Source organism: Dermatophagoides pteronyssinus, unplaced genomic scaffold (assembly GCF_027571235.1).
Source record: "Dermatophagoides pteronyssinus isolate colony J.1.1.1.1 unplaced genomic scaffold, Derpt_VIB-CSIC_2022.12 sq0003, whole genome shotgun sequence".
NCBI lineage: Eukaryota > Metazoa > Arthropoda > Arachnida > Sarcoptiformes > Pyroglyphidae > Dermatophagoides > Dermatophagoides pteronyssinus.
Window position 1 is genome coordinate 2,169,864 of NW_027461527.1, and position 17,636 is coordinate 2,187,499.

General features: G+C 28.6%; 3 protein-coding genes across 6 annotated transcripts; 2 read left to right on the top strand and 1 right to left on the bottom strand.

Annotated features, from left to right (window-relative positions):
- Positions 1–204: 204 nt before the first annotated feature.
- LOC113798094 (uncharacterized) lies at positions 205–5,678 on the top strand. The gene has a single exon (XM_027348581.2). It carries the CDS (start codon positions 2,676–2,678, stop codon positions 3,645–3,647), a length of 972 nt encoding a protein of 323 aa, XP_027204382.1. The 5' UTR covers positions 205–2,675; the 3' UTR covers positions 3,648–5,678.
- A 6,427-nt stretch (positions 5,679–12,105) lies between these two features.
- LOC113797654 (uncharacterized) lies at positions 12,106–16,895 on the bottom strand. 4 transcript variants are annotated; one of them, XM_075819376.1, is made up of 4 exons: positions 16,198–16,895; positions 14,554–14,657; positions 14,336–14,473; positions 12,106–14,256 (listed from the first exon to the last, which is right to left on the bottom strand). In XM_075819376.1, the coding sequence occupies exon 4, from the start codon at positions 14,218–14,220 to the stop codon at positions 12,256–12,258; it is 1,965 nt and encodes a 654-aa protein (XP_075675491.1). In that variant the 5' UTR covers positions 14,221–14,256; positions 14,336–14,473; positions 14,554–14,657; positions 16,198–16,895; the 3' UTR covers positions 12,106–12,255. The 4 variants fall into 4 exon arrangements, with proteins under 4 accessions (XP_075675491.1, XP_075675489.1, XP_075675488.1 ...); XM_075819374.1 differs by having other exon boundaries at positions 14,554–14,770; XM_075819373.1 differs by lacking the exon at positions 16,198–16,895 and having other exon boundaries at positions 14,559–15,402.
- On the top strand, positions 15,563–17,587 carry mri (BTB/POZ domain-containing protein mrityu). Its single transcript, XM_027348582.2, has 6 exons — positions 15,563–15,892; positions 16,368–16,488; positions 16,550–16,647; positions 16,718–16,817; positions 16,889–16,999; positions 17,067–17,587. Exons 1-6 carry the CDS (start codon positions 15,563–15,565, stop codon positions 17,492–17,494), a joined length of 1,188 nt encoding a protein of 395 aa, XP_027204383.2. The 3' UTR covers positions 17,495–17,587.
- Positions 17,588–17,636: the final 49 nt, after the last annotated feature.

Below are 17,636 nucleotides of genomic sequence, written 5' to 3' on the forward strand. Positions count from 1 at the left end.
ATCTTGGATCATATTATCATTGAATTTTTGTCCAAAACGAATGTTTTTTTTTTTTTGGAATGAGAAAAAACATTCGTTTATTGTTATTGCACAACAAAAAAGTTTTAAAAAAAAAAACATTTTTTTCCGTCTATCTCTCTGGAGTATCATCATCTTGGACTTTGAATCTTTTTCTCCTCTTTCATTTTCACTATTCTTGTGTGTGTCTGTTCAAACATTTATTTTTTAATATCTATAGTTCTTTTTGTTGAAAAACATTTATACACACACACACGAATACAAATGAATTGAACAATAAAACTAATCATCGATTCATCACTTCACGAAATAATAAATTGTACTTGATCATATCATAATAATAATCATCATTTTTTTCTACCATTTTCATTATTTTCGTTATATAATTTGATTCAAATCATTGTCATCATTGTTGTCATCATAATTTTTGTTTAAATGTTTATTATTATTACAATTTATTCGTAAAAAAATATTCTGAAATCAAATAGAATTTGGTTGGCACCAATCAACTACCGACCGAAATAATAGTGAAAGTGAAACAAAGAAAAATAAAATAAAATAAAAACGAAATTTGATAGATCCATTCTGTTTCATCATTGATCAGACATTTTCAACAAAGAAGAAAATCAAAAATATTTTTCCTCGAAAACCAGAAACAAAAATCAACTCGTCAAGGGAACAAGAGAGATAAATAAGTAGAAAATTGTTGTCATCAAACCGATTTATTGTCATCATTATCATCATCATAGTTTTTGGGTCTAGAAGAAGAATTATTCTACAGAGAGAGAGAAAAAAAGAAAGAAATGAAAACAAAAATAATGGCACATTTATGGCTACTATTATCATCATCATCGTCGTCATCATTGTCATCATCAAAAGTGGTAGTTAAAAAAAAGAAAAATTTTTCTTCCTTTTTTCTTCGAAACAAATAACAAACGAATCCGAAACGCGCATAAACATACATATACCCGAAAATGATGATGATTTTCTAATGTGATGGCATCATAAATCATGTTGAATTGAATGCAAAGAAATTAAACGCAAAAAATACGAAAAAGCAAAAAAAAAAAATCGAATTTCGCCATAAAACAACAACAACAACGACAAGATTTTCGAATGCAATGAATTTTGTGTCCAATTTTCACAACATCACAAAATTCCGGGTTTCTCTTTCTCTCTATTCCGTTTTCTTATAATATCACCAAATTTTCATTATCGATCCAGATTCTTTGGTGTTCGATATTGACATAAACTTGGATATTCTGTTTCAACAACAACAAAAACACAATATTTATTCGAAATCACAGAAAAAAAATGAAAACAATCGAGCTTTAATGTTCGTTGAAAAAAAAATTTCACTTTCATCAATTTATTCATCATTTTTTAAATTTATCTTCATCATCTTAGTAATATTGCTCAAATATAATTCAATCCGTTTCTTTTTTTTCTACCAGTCTACTTAAATAAATAAATACATAAACGCGCAGAAAATAATTTCAATTGAAAATTTCAATAAAAAGTAGTGCCTATACCGAGATAACTGAGATATATAAATAATCATCATCATATTCAAATTGTTTTCATTTAGTTAAATGAAAATATAATTTACCACAAAAAAAAACCGGAAATAACGGCTCGAATATCATTTTTGGAATATAGTTCAGGATATTGTCATAATTTTATTATATTTATCATTCTTATCATCATCATCATCATCATTGTTATTAATAATAATCATAATTTTATTATATATTCAATCAAATATATTATCAATTTGGAAACATTTAATTCAAAATTGATTCGCACTGGAATTGGTTAGAGTTGGCAGTGTTGGTTCATCCACACCACGAAGCTCATTTATAGTGCCTCCTGGTGTTGTTGCCGGTGCAAATAATAATCGCAACGGTATTGGCAGTGACGGAAGCAATAGTTTTGATACAATATCTATTGGTGTGAATCATCATTCTATTGTTTCATCTCCATACGTTATTAAAGGTAATAGTGGTGGGGGTATTGGTGGTATCAACATCAGCACTGGAGGTGACGAAGAAGAAGAAGAAGACGACGACGACGGTGAAGAAGAGGAAGAGGAAATTATTAATTTGCCTACAAATTCAAATATTGATCATCGTCAGTCAATACAATCGACATCACTCACTTCAAAAAGAGGTTCCTTCAATCAGCGAACTAGATTTCGAAGTGGCAGTGGTGGTTTATTGATTCGACGGCAATTATCTTCAAAAGCACGACCTAACAGCAGTGTATTATTTCAACGACACGCATCGCTTGGTTGTTCACCAAATCGTCGAAATCGGGCTATCAATTTTGAAAGGTCCGACGATCAAAATTTGACAGAAAATAGTGGTCCACACATATCGACACCATTTTGGCATTCCAACTATCGTTCGGTTGTAACCACCGCAACAACGGGTTCGTCACCACATCTTGGTAGTAGTTTTGGCGGTGGCAGTAATCCATTACAATTATGTCGTTGCAGTTCTGGTGGCGATCCACTTTCATTACCGTCCGCGTCCAATACACCTCCTCCTCATACATCATCGTCAACAGTGCCACCCCAAACACCACCCCCATCACATTATCAGTATCAACAGAATCAACATTATCATCAATTGCCTCCTCATTCATCCGTTGCTTATATGCGCCTTGCACAATCGCTGCCATCAACGCCAAATTCTTCCCAACGGCGGGCTCAGCCTACTCATCGTTCAGTAGCTTCATCATCACCAATGCGGCCTTCTATCTGTCATCAGCAGCCATCATTATTACCCGGACATTCACATTTTCATCATCATCAACAGCAGCAGCAGCAACATCATTATCCTTATCCTCTTCATCATCAACTCGATTCGAATTATCAAAGTCAAACAGAAAGTGTCGGTAGTGTTCATTTTGCCGGTGTTGGACTGCCACCGTCATCATCACATCATATTCAAAAGAATAGTTATAATCAACAACCACAACAGACACAATATGGAAGTCATTATGGATCATCGAATATTCTTGGTGCCAATTGTATAGGCATCGGTGCCTCGTCTAGTAGTGCTGCAACTACTGTTGCACCTTTATTGCCAGTAACTAATGATAGTCCAGCTTCGTATCGATCAGGACATCAACTTAGCCAAACAACAAACGATCACAATAGTGCAACAATACAACCGGGTGATTCTCATATACATCCGCCTTCTTTGCCTCCACAACATCAACTTCATCATCATCCACATCAACCAGTGCCACAACCATCACATCAACATTCTGGTCCACCAATACAATCATCACATCCAACATCTCATTCAAGACCAGGTACAAGTGGTGGTAATGGTGCTGGTGATGATTCCGGTCTACCAAAAGCAACATTTCGTGTATTTCAAAATTTGACTCCTCGCCGTTCATCACAATCACAGGCTAATAGAACTTTTGTTCGTCGTGGTTTTCAAATTGGTGACAATCTACGATCGTCTTCCTCAGTCATGCATCGGCATACTTCACATGGTCCATTTTCATCATCATCGGCGCCATTAATGAAACTATCAACATTAGTTATTGTTTTACTTGCATTCTTAATCATTGGTTTTATTGTTCTATCGCCACTTTTTCATTATCTTATGTGATAATACATGGTGACCACAAAAAATATACATACAAACACAACTATATATAACAATTCAAACATAACAATTTAACCATATATGGACAGACGAATTTGATGCTCACAGATAATTAACTCTCATACAAACACACCCGAAAAGAATAATATTTTGGAACAATTTTTTTTCTATCTTGTCATTAGACAGACAAAAATCTAACATTCTTGATCTTAGCCTAAAGAAAAAAACCGAAAATATTTTTGACAAGGTCAAACCTAAATGAAATGATCCTATTATTAATATCTTATAAGATATATTTACGAAAAAAGAAAATAAAATAAAATAAAACAAATATCCAGGCGCTGTCAATCGTAAATATTGCTTGATTTTCATTTCTGAATTAACCACACAAACATTCATACACATATTGAGAAAAATCAACCTTATACAGATAACACAAATGAAAATTTTCTAGACAATTTAGTCTAGGTCTTGAAACCATATAATAATATCGTTATAATAGCCATTATTATTATTATTATTATTATCATCATCATCACCATCATAACTATTATCATCATTATTATTATTATTATCATTGGTCGTCGTCAGTTGCTTGCTGGAAACTAATATAACTTTTTTATAAGAATCAACAACAACAACACGAGTGAAAGAATATCTATAGAAAAAAACAACCAACAATAAACTCTAGCCGACACACACACAAATTCAAACAAAGCGAAACAAAACAAAAAATTCATAACAGTATTCTGGTACAATGTTTATTTCTTATATGGATGATAATATAAAAAAATTGTTGCAACCGAAAAAAAACTAAATGATTTACTTTTTCCCCTTCCCCCGTTTACCATTTTTATTTGATTTTTTCTTTGCTTCTTGGAACAGACACAGAATGTCCAAAAATCTACATCTTTTTCTGGTTGATGGTGATGATTTTATTCTTGTCGATTCTTTGTGTGTATAAATTTCTATTGTGTCTTTTATTATTATCATTATTTATTTGTGTATATTACAATGTTTTTGTTGTTGTTGTTATTGTAGATTGATGAATATAAGAAGTGATGAAGAGAGTGCGAAAGAATTCAGTAAATCACACAAAATGATGATCGTCAATCGTAAATGAGAAACACATGCCCAAATCTTGATGTTTTTTTTTACTATGAATTTTTCAAATTTTTCTTTTTCATTCTTGTTACTATAATATTTTGATGATGTTGATGATGACAAGAGAAAAGAAAAAGAAAAATTCATCAAGCTAACATCATTTTTTTCTTTGTTGACAAACAATCATCATCATCATCATCATGGATTTTATTACTGTTGAAAGCATTTTTTTCTTCTCTGTTGAGGATTTTTCAATTGAATTTTTTTCATCTCTTCTTCTTCTTCAAAAAAGTTAGAAAGTTCGTGAAACGATTTTCTTGAAATTCTACAAAAGATGATTATGATGATGAAATACTTTTTTTTAAACATTGTATATAGAATTTCATTCATTTTAAATATAAATAATAATCTTGAATTTAAATTGAGTTTAGTCGATTGATCGATTTTTTCTTTGCTGTTCATCCGAATCACAAATTGACAACAACAACAACAACAAAAATTATTTCCTCACCAAATTACACGCCACAACTATTGATGAACAACCAATGAAAAAAAATTTGTAACTAAATTATCAATAATGACGACGATGATCATAACAACAATGGTGATGATTTTTTTTTGTAAATTGTAACTGACAAAAACACAATGTACATTTCATCTTTTTTTTCACTCGCCTGCTTTATATTTCAAATTATAATTTTTTTTTCATTTTCATTTCCAGATTCATTCATTTTATTATTATTATTATTATAATTGATTATCATTGATTGTTAATGTTCGACATTTGTCTATCAAACATACAACATATTATATAACGCCTCTACACAAATAAACACATTATTTCTTGATTATATACTGTTATTATTAATATTATCATTATTTTAGATTATTTAAAAAAAATCATTGCTTTATAAACAAATCTCTTTTCTTTGAATATTCTGTTCATTTATTATTGTAAAGTTTAATGATAAATATCTTTTTTCTCAACATTTCCATTGTTAAAATTAATCCAAAAAAAAAGGAAAATTTTTATTCATTTATGAAATATTGAAAAAAATGTGTAAAAGAAAATTTCATTCGGATATTATTTTATCATATAGAGAAAACTAGAAAAATCATGATACATGTGGATTTGATCGTTGTTGATGATATATTTTGCTTCTATTATTGATTGATTAGACATTGAATTCCATCAGGAAATAATGGTGCAAATATTATGGAAATTACAATTGGCGAAAGAAGAAAAAAAGCTCTTTTTTTCTTCAGAAAAAGAATATGAACTGAACTAATTTGAATTCAAAATCCATTTATTTATTTTTTTTCCTTCATTTATTGAGAGATCAATATATGAAATATCATTTACTTCAAGTGTCTATGTGATCATCAAATATTTTTCATATGAAAATGTATTTCATATAGGTCATTACCGTTTAATGATCATTGTGTGTATTTGTGATAATTGTGTGTGTGTTATCTTTATGAAAATTTCCTTTTTTCTGACATGCTTGATTTTAAAATGAATCGAATGAAATTGAGAAACGATTGACAAAAAAAAATAGGAAATGATAATAAAAAAGGAATATATAAAATGAATTATGGCAGTGAAGCTAACATTTATTCAATCTGTCACCTTTTGCCATCATCAACCATCATTTTTATGGGACGTTTTTTTCGTTACAATTTTTTTCAAACACAAAAAAAACGAATGAAGTTTTCTTTAAAATTCCTTCACGTTTTTTCGATTTTTTGTTCACTCTTGCACACGCATTTACCATTATGGATTCTGGATGGAAAAAAATTGTCGAACAATAATGATTTTATGATACATGGAATCATAAAATTATGAAAATTATGAACAACATTTCTGGGAAAAAAATGCTCCGAAAAAAAATGGAAATATCTTGTTCACTATATATTGATTGTATGGATGCAAAAAATATTACATCAAATACCGAAATACAACAACAAATTGAAACAATAATAACAATAACAACATGAAATTGCAAAATTAATAATTCGTTTCCTATTTCAAATGAGTGATGGTGAATCAGGGAAATAAATAGAAGAAAACAAAAAACATTAAGTAAAACTTTTGGCTCGAGAAAAAAAATATATACAAACATTTCATTTGTTATTCATTATGGTATCATTGTATAATTGTTTACAACTACAACTATATTGCACTTTTTTTCAAACATTTGCCTCAATGGAAATTTGAATCCAGACATTTTTTTCTTGGTTGCATTTTTCAATTCATATTAAAAATAATGAATTGAAAAATTTCTTTAGAGATTTTCTTTTTTTGCATTCATTTTTATTATTATTATTGAAAGAATTTCTTTCTTTCTTTTTGTATGCATTTTTGAAATAATTTTATTCATAGACACGACCGTTGTTATTTGCATGGTTCATTTTATCGTATTCATTCAGCTTTTTCTCTTATTGGCATGTTTCAATGTATTTAATATTGTCATGCCAATGGTTTTAGTCTCAAACAAAATATATATAAAAGAAAAGTGTGTATTGAGAAATTGATTGTATAAGAGCAAAGAAAAAAAAATTTGCAAACAAATAACAAGAATAAAACAATGATGCAAAAAAAAGTTTCTTTTCATGATTGCCAAACCTTTTCTTGAAAGCAATTCGAGTATTTTTTTTCTTTCTCTCTTCTGATTCTTCAGTCCCAAAACGGTTTTTTCAGAATTTCATTTTTTCCTATTTAATAAATAACTATTTTTTTCATAATGTCCAATTTCTGGTGATATAAGAACTTTATTTCCACTGTTTCATCATTTTTTTATTTTATTTATAGGGGTTTCACACTAGCAGCAATGTGAATGAAATATTTCAAATGCAATATTTCAGTCCATAAGGCTGAAATGTAGTGAAATATTGCATTTGAAATATTTCATTCACATTGCTGCTAGTGTGAAACCCCTATTAGAGAAATACAAAATAAGAGTTTATTATTGTGTGTTTGGCAAAAAAAAACCTCGGACCTAAATCGATCTTCTTGCTTCGATATACATTTTTTTCATTACACTTTACCATTTAAGTTGTATGAAATTCTTTTTCACTTACACTCTTCTTCAAGTTATTGTTTAGGTTCAGTATATATAAGATGATTTGAAATTCAAATTTTATTGCCGATACCAATCTTTGATTCTTTTAGCTGGAAAAATGTGTAAAAAGAGAGAAAGAGATGCAGAAGAAACGAAAAAACAAAAAACAAAATTCGACCCAAATTTTGCTTTTTTCTCGATCAATTTGAATGATTCATTTATTCTCAATTCTTTCAGAATGATAATGATTGTAATAATAATAATAATCATTATCATTTATTAAGATAGATAGTTGACTTTATCATCATTATTCTTTCTATATCTATTTATCGATCTATCTATCTATAGTTCTATTTATATCTATCTCGTTTTTTGTATTTCAATTTTGATTGAAACACACTTACGCACAAAATTTTTATCAATTCTTTTCTGTTTTTTTTGTCGGGTACGAATCGATTCTTTTTTTTCTTCCAACAATTTCATTGATCGTCATCATCATCATTCTAATCATCTGGTGTATATTATATATAATCAAGAATCACATTAGCCAATCAATCCATTAATCATTCTATTCGCAAGATTTCTTTATTTTGAATATTGTTGTATTTAAGAATTTTTTATTTTCTGCTACTGTCTTTTTTTCGGATTGAAAAATGCCAGATCCCTGTTGAATTGAAAACTAAAATTGACCATTGATATTTTTTATCAATTGAATTTGCCAAAAACGAAAACTTTTGTTGAAATGGTCGTCACAGATTTCATTCTCATCATTAATTTTCACTGTGAAAAAACAAACAAACCATAACTGTTTTGATAAAAACACTTTTATTGTCAAAATACGACGGCAATTCTCTTGTTCAAATAATGTTTGTTTTTCTTCAGAAGAAAATAGATAAATGAATTTGACCTTTTTTCGAATTGAACTTATTTGCTGTTTTCTTTCATTATGATTGATTTTACTCAAAAGAAACTTTCCCCTATTTTTGAGATCATTTATCTAAACAAATGCAAAATGAGTTTTCATTAGTTTTTCAACATCGTTTTATTTTTGCTTTTATCTTTTTTGTTGTGACTGTTGTTGTTAGATTTCAAAGTTCATTTTGTTTCAGCATCTTCAATGACCGTTTGCGTTAGAATGTTTGTAATTCATTTTCTCGTCAAGGATTCGATTTTTTATGCTGATTCAGTAATGATATTGACATAATGATGATGGTTTTCTAGCTATTGCAAATCATCTCATCACATTGTTTATTGATATATAGAATGTCCTTTTTGATCAACTAGATCAAATAGAGGTTTTCAACAGTCGACCCATTGTCCAGTTTTGAGATTTGATCTGGTATATTTTAGCATTGACTTTGTCATGTTCGCTATTGGATAAAAAAAATTGAAAACCACTGAAAATAGATAAACGTCATCAAATTTTTTGTGAATGTTTATATGATGATGGAATCCACTAGAGAGAATGGATGAAAGAGAGAATCATCTGCCCGAATTTCGAAACCAGAGAAAATCCTCTGCCCGAATTTCGAAACCAGAGAAAATCCTCGAATGAAGCTAAAGACATTTGTATCAACAATCTTTTTTTTGTTTTGTTTTGCTTTGTTGACTCAACTAGACTTTTGATTCATCCATTTATTGCCTTTTAAAAGTCAACTTAAGCCATCCCTTATGGATGAATTCAAACCACCCTACGTCAAACATTAAAATTGGAATTGAATTGAAATGAAACCAAGATTTTTAATGGAAATTTATAATTATTCTTTTTTCGATTTTAAATTTATGTTGTTTTTTTTGTTGGATGAATGTTGAATAATTGATAGCTTACTCTCGCACAAATTCGTTTTTACTTTTTCGATTTTTCCAAAACGATTATTTCTATTATCATCATCATCATCATCAAAATCATTCATATTCATGTTTTTTTTTTCTATAAATTTGATTCATTTATTTCGAATCTGAATCTTGTTTTCATTCTCATTTTCTCGCAATTGACGACTAGGCGAGAGAAATCCTAATAATAATGGCAATATTTTGATTCAAAAATAACCCCCTCCTTTTTGTTTGAAAAAATGAAAGGCTTCATATCATTGTCATGGAGAGTGGCTTATAAATCTGGATCAAAAAGCAAAACAAAAAAACAAAACAAAAATGTCACACAAGTTTTTGGTTGGCCATATTTTTGGTTAGATGTGCTGACGACGACTATGATGATGATGATGGTGATGATAAACTTGACAGGATGAGAAAAAAACTTTTGAATCACACCCGAACATTGTATAAAACCCAGAATAATAATGGATTGTCCGTTTGTGTGAAAATCCGAATATATACATTGATAATAGCGACAACCAGATTTGGATAACAATTTTCTTGTTTAAAAGTAATGATTTAAAACTAAAATAATGATGAATGTGATTGTGAAATTTTTATTTTTCCATGATTTACTAAACTTGAAATTATAACTTTTCAACAAAAAAAAATGATAACAAGCAAAATTTCACATATTTAATATTCATTGCTATTTATGATTCTAATTCTCTATTCGGTTTCAGATTTGTCGTTGCTGTTCATTACATTCATATTTATTGTTTGTCATTTCAATTGTTCAATGGAACAAAGAGAATATGATCGATGAGTTTCTGTCTTCAAAGTCAATAAATGTATTGTTTTATTATTGCGATTTTGTTTTTTGTTTTATTTTGGATAAATAGAAGGTTGATGGGAGAGGTACAGATGAAACATAGATAGATAGACATTCGGTTAAAATGCAAATCATATAACAAAAATATAACAAACCAAAAAACCAGAAAAAAATCACTCTATTTATCAATCATTCGATGGACAAGATTTTTTGTCATGATTTTTTTTGTTTTGTGAAAATATTCTTCTATTTATTCATATTAATGATCCCATTCATTGATTTACCCTCAATGCTCAAGGTTAGAAAAAAACGGATATTCGATCAACAACCATATTTGATTGAATGAATGAATAAAAATTTATGCTATTTCGTCTTCCAAAAAGAAACAACAACACGCAATACATGTTTTATTTTCATTTTCAATATATGAAACATGTTCACCGAATACAAATGCAATATTAAAAATAACTTAATGTCAAATTGGAAATAAAATCAAATCAAATGTTATTGCCTTGTCACAGGTATTTAGTAAAAATTGTACCAGTTTCAATTCTATTTTCAATCATTCATGTGTGTGTGTGTGCATTTGTCGATCTATTCGGGTAATTATTTTTTCCAAAAATATTAAAAATTTATGAATTAAAAATTTCTTTTAATAACCATTCTTTATCATCATATCTTGGTGGTTTAAAAAAATTTGGCTTTTTTTCCCAAAATTTTCCATTAAAATTTACGTCAATGTAATTTTTTTTCCTCTTTATTGAATCAAAATCTGCTAGAATTGAATTTTTTTATCAATTCATGAAAAATGATTGAAAAAATGGAAATATTCTATTCATGATCAATCTATTATTTTACATTTGAAATGATATCATTCAACAACAACAAAAAAACTGTGACGATATCGGAGACAATCGAAATCTTTGTGCATATATAATCTTCCTATTGCAAAGATGAAAAAAATGAACATCAATAGTAATATATTGGATGGATTTATCATCATCTTTTTTCATGATTCTAAAATTAAAATATAAATGCAATATTATGCAATCTATACATTTATGCATACACACACATACGAAAAAATCCCAATAGCAATACATATTTCTTTAATATCATCATAATCATTTGGATAAAACAAAATTTATCATCATTTATTCACATTCTCATTCATAAGGATACTATCAATCCATTTTTAATGATTAAAAAAAATAAGATTAATTTTCCTAATGAATGATTTTTTTCATAATCATTCAAAAGAATTTGCCAAAAAAGGTTCATTTGAGTTTTCGTTCGACTATTATTATCGCTATTTATTATAATATCCGAGCACATTATACCATTTCATAAGTATATATGTTGAGGGGTTTAGATAATAATATTATTAAGACCTATTCATTCATTTTTTTTGCCAAATGCAAATAAGTCTTCTTCTCAAATTCATTTTTTCATCTCATTTTTTTCGGCTTCTGTTCTTATTTTTTATTCTATTCTTCCTACACACTTCTTTTGTGCTGATTTCTTCTTATCGATGTAATGACCTATATGTGAAGTATTCGAACATCATCATTATCATCAATGTTTTATATGTCATATTTTCTATAATATGGATGCATAACAATCCAAATTGAATATACTATTGACAAAAATATTCATTAACCAAAACATATTCTTTATTATTATATGTTTATTGTGTTAAAGCTATTTATTATTATTATTGTTATTATCATTAAATATTATTGGTTGTTGATGATCATTGAACATGAATATGATCGAATCCAATGTTTATGTCCATTTCTCATCAATGCTGTTGCTGCTTTTGAACCGATTTTTTATTGTTCGTTATGATTCTTGTCGTAGTAAAATTATTTGAATAATTTGAATTCACCATAGTATTATTATTACTATTGTTATGATTGTTTGCAGTGTTGATTAATGATGATGGTGGTTCGGTATTGATACGCATCCATTCTTGATAATCAACTCCTTTTGCACAACGATTATGATAAAATTTACAATCATAATTTTGACAACCAGTTGTTCGCCAAAAATAACATTCTTTTGATGAACGTATCTGATTTTGTTTACAAATACGAAAATCTTTTTGATTTTCACTTTTAAAGAATTTAAAATCCAAATATTTATACGGTATACTTATTCCGGGTAATTGGATGTGTGACAAATATGATATACATTTACTTGGCGATTCAACATTATCATATTCTACAATCAATTTTTTCGATTTTGTTTCATCATCAATAATATCGTTTGTTATATTATCGTCTTTGATCTTGATCTGTAGAATGTTACCAAAATGAACAAGAATCTCATACAATAAATCGATATTATAATCATGACATAAATTTTCAATTAATATTGCTTTCAAATGAAATATATTGTCTATGATCGGTTCATTGAATATTTTACGAACAATAATCGGTAGATTATCTAATCTATATTTTATGCTTAGTATCATATTAGTTGATAATGATATTGAAATATTGAACGATTGTTGTTGTTGAATCGATGTATAGATATTATTATTTCCACTTTCATTATTAGTGCTGTCTATTACATGTTCATTATTTTGTTGTAGAATCATATCATTATATCGTTGTTGGTCGCACAATTTCATTGGTCTTTTATCCATTTCTAATGGATTATTATTATTGTTTCCATAGTTATTATTATTTTTATCAAAATAATAATCATTCAAAGGATTTGGTTTAGTTGCCATTAATTTGTTTTTATATGTTATTGTTATGGCTCGATTCTCTTGTTCTTGTGTTTGAGATAATCTTGCTGTTGATGTAGATGCAATTCTATCACTGTTATTAGTAGCAGCAGATGCAGATGCAGATGATGATGATGATGATGATGATGATGATGTTGACGGATTTTGTTGTAATCGTGGCCAATGAACATATGAAGAATTTGAAGAAATATTGAGAAAATCATTGTTATTATAAAATTTCCAAGAGTAATGGTTAGAATTTTTGAATTGCCATTTTGTATGTTGCCTTCGGCCATGATGATCATTATTTAATGTTTGTTGTTGAGATTGTTGACAAAGGCGGCTTACTTCAAATTCATATTGTTTTAATATTTCAATCAATGTCATCTGATATGAATCTTTTACAATGACCACTTGTTCATTTGAAAGTTTATTATTTTTCAGAAATTTTCCCGTCTCTTCCATTAATTGTTTATGTATTGAATCGATTTTTTGTATCATGGAATTATCTAAACCTCCATACATATCAATTAATGCTTCAGTAGGGCGATCCATTTTAAAATGACATAATGCACGATAAAACAATAGATCCGATTTAAATTGTTGATATAGTTCGGTTCGATTTTCAATCTCATCATTAATGGCTTGTAATGCTATTGTTTTTCGTCCATCTCGTAAAAATTCATTCACAATAGACAATAAAAATTCTTTTCGATTATATGGATCTGTGATTGTCATCATTTGTTTATGAACACGATCCAATAATGTGTCACATTGTATATCGGATAATTTTGATAACAGACAAATATCATTACATTCTAATATGTAATATCGATTCTCTTTTTTAGTATCACCACCATCACTGTTTACCATTCGATTGTTTTGATTGCCTCGCATTGTTGTACCTTTATTACAAATATTATTATTGGAATCTTTTTTGCTATTATTATCATTATTGTTTGTCATTCCAAATTCACATCCGTTTTCAAACCATTTTGCAATTTTTTGTAGATTTAAATTTACCAGTTCCATATTTTTCAGCCAATCAAAATAGCTTGTTTCCAGTATCTTTTTTGTAATAGAAGTTGATAAACGAAACTAGAAATTAATCAGGAACAAATTCAAAAGCATTCAATATTATACATACTCAAAGAATTTAAATGTTTTTTGAAAACATTATTCAACAATGATAGAATTTTCACTTAATTTACAATTGTTGTCGCGAACATATTGTTCGAATATTCGATTTAGCCAGCCATTTATTTGACATTGTTGAAATTGTGAACTTTTTTTTTTGTAAGAATATAATGACAAAAAAATCGTTAATTTATTCTGTATATTGTTCTTATATTTAATTAACTATACATTACTCTTAAAAGTAATTCGATATTCATAAAGATGTTGCTATGTATTAAGTTGATTAATTGTTACCACTTGCCATCGAAAACATCTCTCGGATGTCCGTATATCTATTATATAATAATATTTTCTTTTCTTTTATTTTTTTCCCCTGATAAAATACAAAGTTTTTCTATTCATTTTATATTCTTCAAAATTTGCGACCACCATCGACATAATTTAGCTTACAAAAATGAATTATGATGGGGTGGAAAAAAACTTTAAATAATTATCATAATATATTAAAATAAATAAATAAACTTTATTTTCATCATCCTTCGTACAGTTGATACTGGAATTTAATTAATTTTTATTGTTTTTTATTATTAATTAGTCTAGTCATTTTAATGCTCATCATATTCGAATCATTTTATTCATAGAACATCGAGTAAGTTGATCGTATAGAATCGGGTTAAGTCTGAGACCAAGCAAAGAGAAATGGACATGAATAGGGCGGAGGACAACGCTCAATTATCCTTTACCATTATTTCATCTTTTTCATTTACTTTGAAATGTTTTTCTTTCTCACTTTTTTTCAGCTCATTTTTTATTTTGGTCTAGTTATTACTCAAATAAGCCATCTGTAATGTATAATGATGATGATGCTATCTATTCTTGAAATTTGTATGAAAACCACTTCACTTGATCATCAAAACATACTCAGATGAATAATCTAAAAGTTTGCGAAAAAAAAGAACTCCACCTTTTTTCGTCTATTTGATGATCTATATAGTAATGATGATAAAATTGAAAATAATAATAATAGTGTAATGTGGTAGAGAAAATTTTTAGATAATAATCAGCTAATTTGTATGTTTTTTAATTTTTCTTTTCGTTTCAGATTTTTTTTTGCAACGAAAATAACCATCCACTCAACACAGTGAGAAAAAAGAAAAGAAAATAAAACATTAGGATAATAACATTTCAAGAAGCACCTCTTTTCTGATTCTGTTAAACATTAATCAACGTGAATAATATGAGTTCGACATCGAAAAATAAATCATCGAATGTTGGACATTCGAATGATGTATCAGGATCATCATCATCATCATCATCATCATCACATCATGTTCATGGCCATCATCATCATCATCATCATGGCAATTCTTCTTCATCTAATAATGTTGAAACGATAAATTTGTTGGTTGACAATATCACATTTGTGGTCAATCCGGAAATATTTTCATCAAAAAAAGATACAATGCTTTATCGAATGTTTTTTTCATCACCAAGCATTGCCAAACCGAATGAAAAAGGACAATACGTAATTGAAGGCTTTTCAGCAACTGTATTTGGTGCTATTTTGGTGAGTAAGCGCCTTACCATCCATTGTGTGTGCTTATTATACATTGGAACATCCACACACACACACACATTGAATCCTAAATTTAATCAACAACCCAATTTATATTGTATTTACCCCATCTATTTATCCTTTCATTCATCCATCAGGAAAGTCGAACAATCACTTGACAATTTGATGTATTAGGGGCCTAGAATTCAAGTAGCTCAACTTTTTTTTTCTTTCTTCAGGCTTTGCCACGCGCATCTCATACATCTTGTTCATTATCGATTAATGTGACATAAACATTCTGATGTACATTTACTTACCAGCTCACACATACATACGAATTTACAATATAATCCATTTCCAGGAACTTTGACTTTATAGCTTCGAAATGAGAATTAGATTAGTGGTGACGATTTTGTTTTTTGAATCACAGTTTTAAATAACGTTACGGATGCTAATAAATTTTTCTCTATTATCTTTTTTGAATTAGGATTTTTTCAAGAATGGTATGATCAAGTGTCCACCAAGTGTTAGTGTTTCAGAACTACATGAAGCTTGTGACTATTTCCTTATTCCATTCGATGCCTCCACTATCAAATGTCACAATTTACGTAAGTTGATTGAAAGAAAAAGAAAAAGAATTTAAATGTCAATCTCATTAATTTTGTTTAGGCGGATTATTGCATGAAATAAGTAATGAAGGAGCTAAAGAACAATTTGAAAATTTTCTTTACGAAAAAATATTGCCAGAAATGGTCAATGCTGCTAAAGTAAGTTGAAAAATTGAAGAATATTCCGATATATGTTAATCATCAATGAATGCATCTTTTTTGATTATAGCGTGGAGATCGAGAATGCCATATCGTGATTTTATTGGACGATGATAATGTCGATTGGGATGAAGAATATCCACCACAAACTGGAGAAGAATATTCACAGAGTATGTGTAATAGCCATGATTATATATCGATTCTATGATTTTTTTTCTATATATAAATCGATAATTTTCAGTTATTTACTCAACTCCAATGTACCGTTTTTTCAAATACATCGAAAATCGTGACGTTTCCAAACAAGTTTTGAAAGACAGAGGATTAAAGAAGATACGTCTTGGCATTGAAGGTTGACAAATCTCTAAAATTATTTTGTGGCAATTTTCCAATCTAAATTAATCTGCTTTTCTTTCAAGGATTTCCAACACACAAGGAAAAAATTCGTAGACGTACTGGTGATCGACGTCCTGAAGTTATTTACAACTATATCCAACGACCATTCATACGTATGTCATGGGAAATGGAAGAGGCAAAATCTCGTCACGTTGATTTTCAATGTGTTCGATCGAAATCAATTACGAATCTTTCACTGGATGGTGATGAACCTAATTTAGATTCTGAAACAGTGGCCCGTGTTGATCTTGGTTCATCAAATGTCACAACTAATGTCGAAACAATTTATGTAGATCGTTCCACTAATGGAAATAATGGCAACTGCAGCAACACTAATAATAATGAAAACAATAACAATAATAACACTATTGACACCAATATAACAAGCAGCAGTGGACAGAACAAAAACATCAATAATAATAATAATAATAATAATGATTCAAGTGATTGATTTTGATAATAATTCATCATAAAGACGCTTTTACATTAACAATTAGTTTTATTAATAATTGAAAAATTAAATAAATGAAACAAAAGATATAAATCACCAAGAAAATTTTATTTCCTGGAAAAATTATTCGGTTGTAGACTGA

Coding starts and splice junctions, on each gene's coding strand:
- LOC113798094 (XM_027348581.2), top strand. CDS start 2,676: ATGCGCCTTGCACAATCGCTGCCATCAACGCCAAATTCTTCCCAACGG.
- LOC113797654 (XM_075819376.1), bottom strand. CDS start 14,220: ATGGAACTGGTAAATTTAAATCTACAAAAAATTGCAAAATGGTTTGAA.
- mri (XM_027348582.2), top strand. CDS start 15,563: ATGAGTTCGACATCGAAAAATAAATCATCGAATGTTGGACATTCGAAT. Junction 15,893..16,367: donor CTGTATTTGGTGCTATTTTG/GTGAGTAAGCGC, acceptor TTTTTGAATTAG/GATTTTTTCAAGAATGGTAT. Junction 17,000..17,066: donor GATACGTCTTGGCATTGAAG/GTTGACAAATCT, acceptor TTTTCTTTCAAG/GATTTCCAACACACAAGGAA.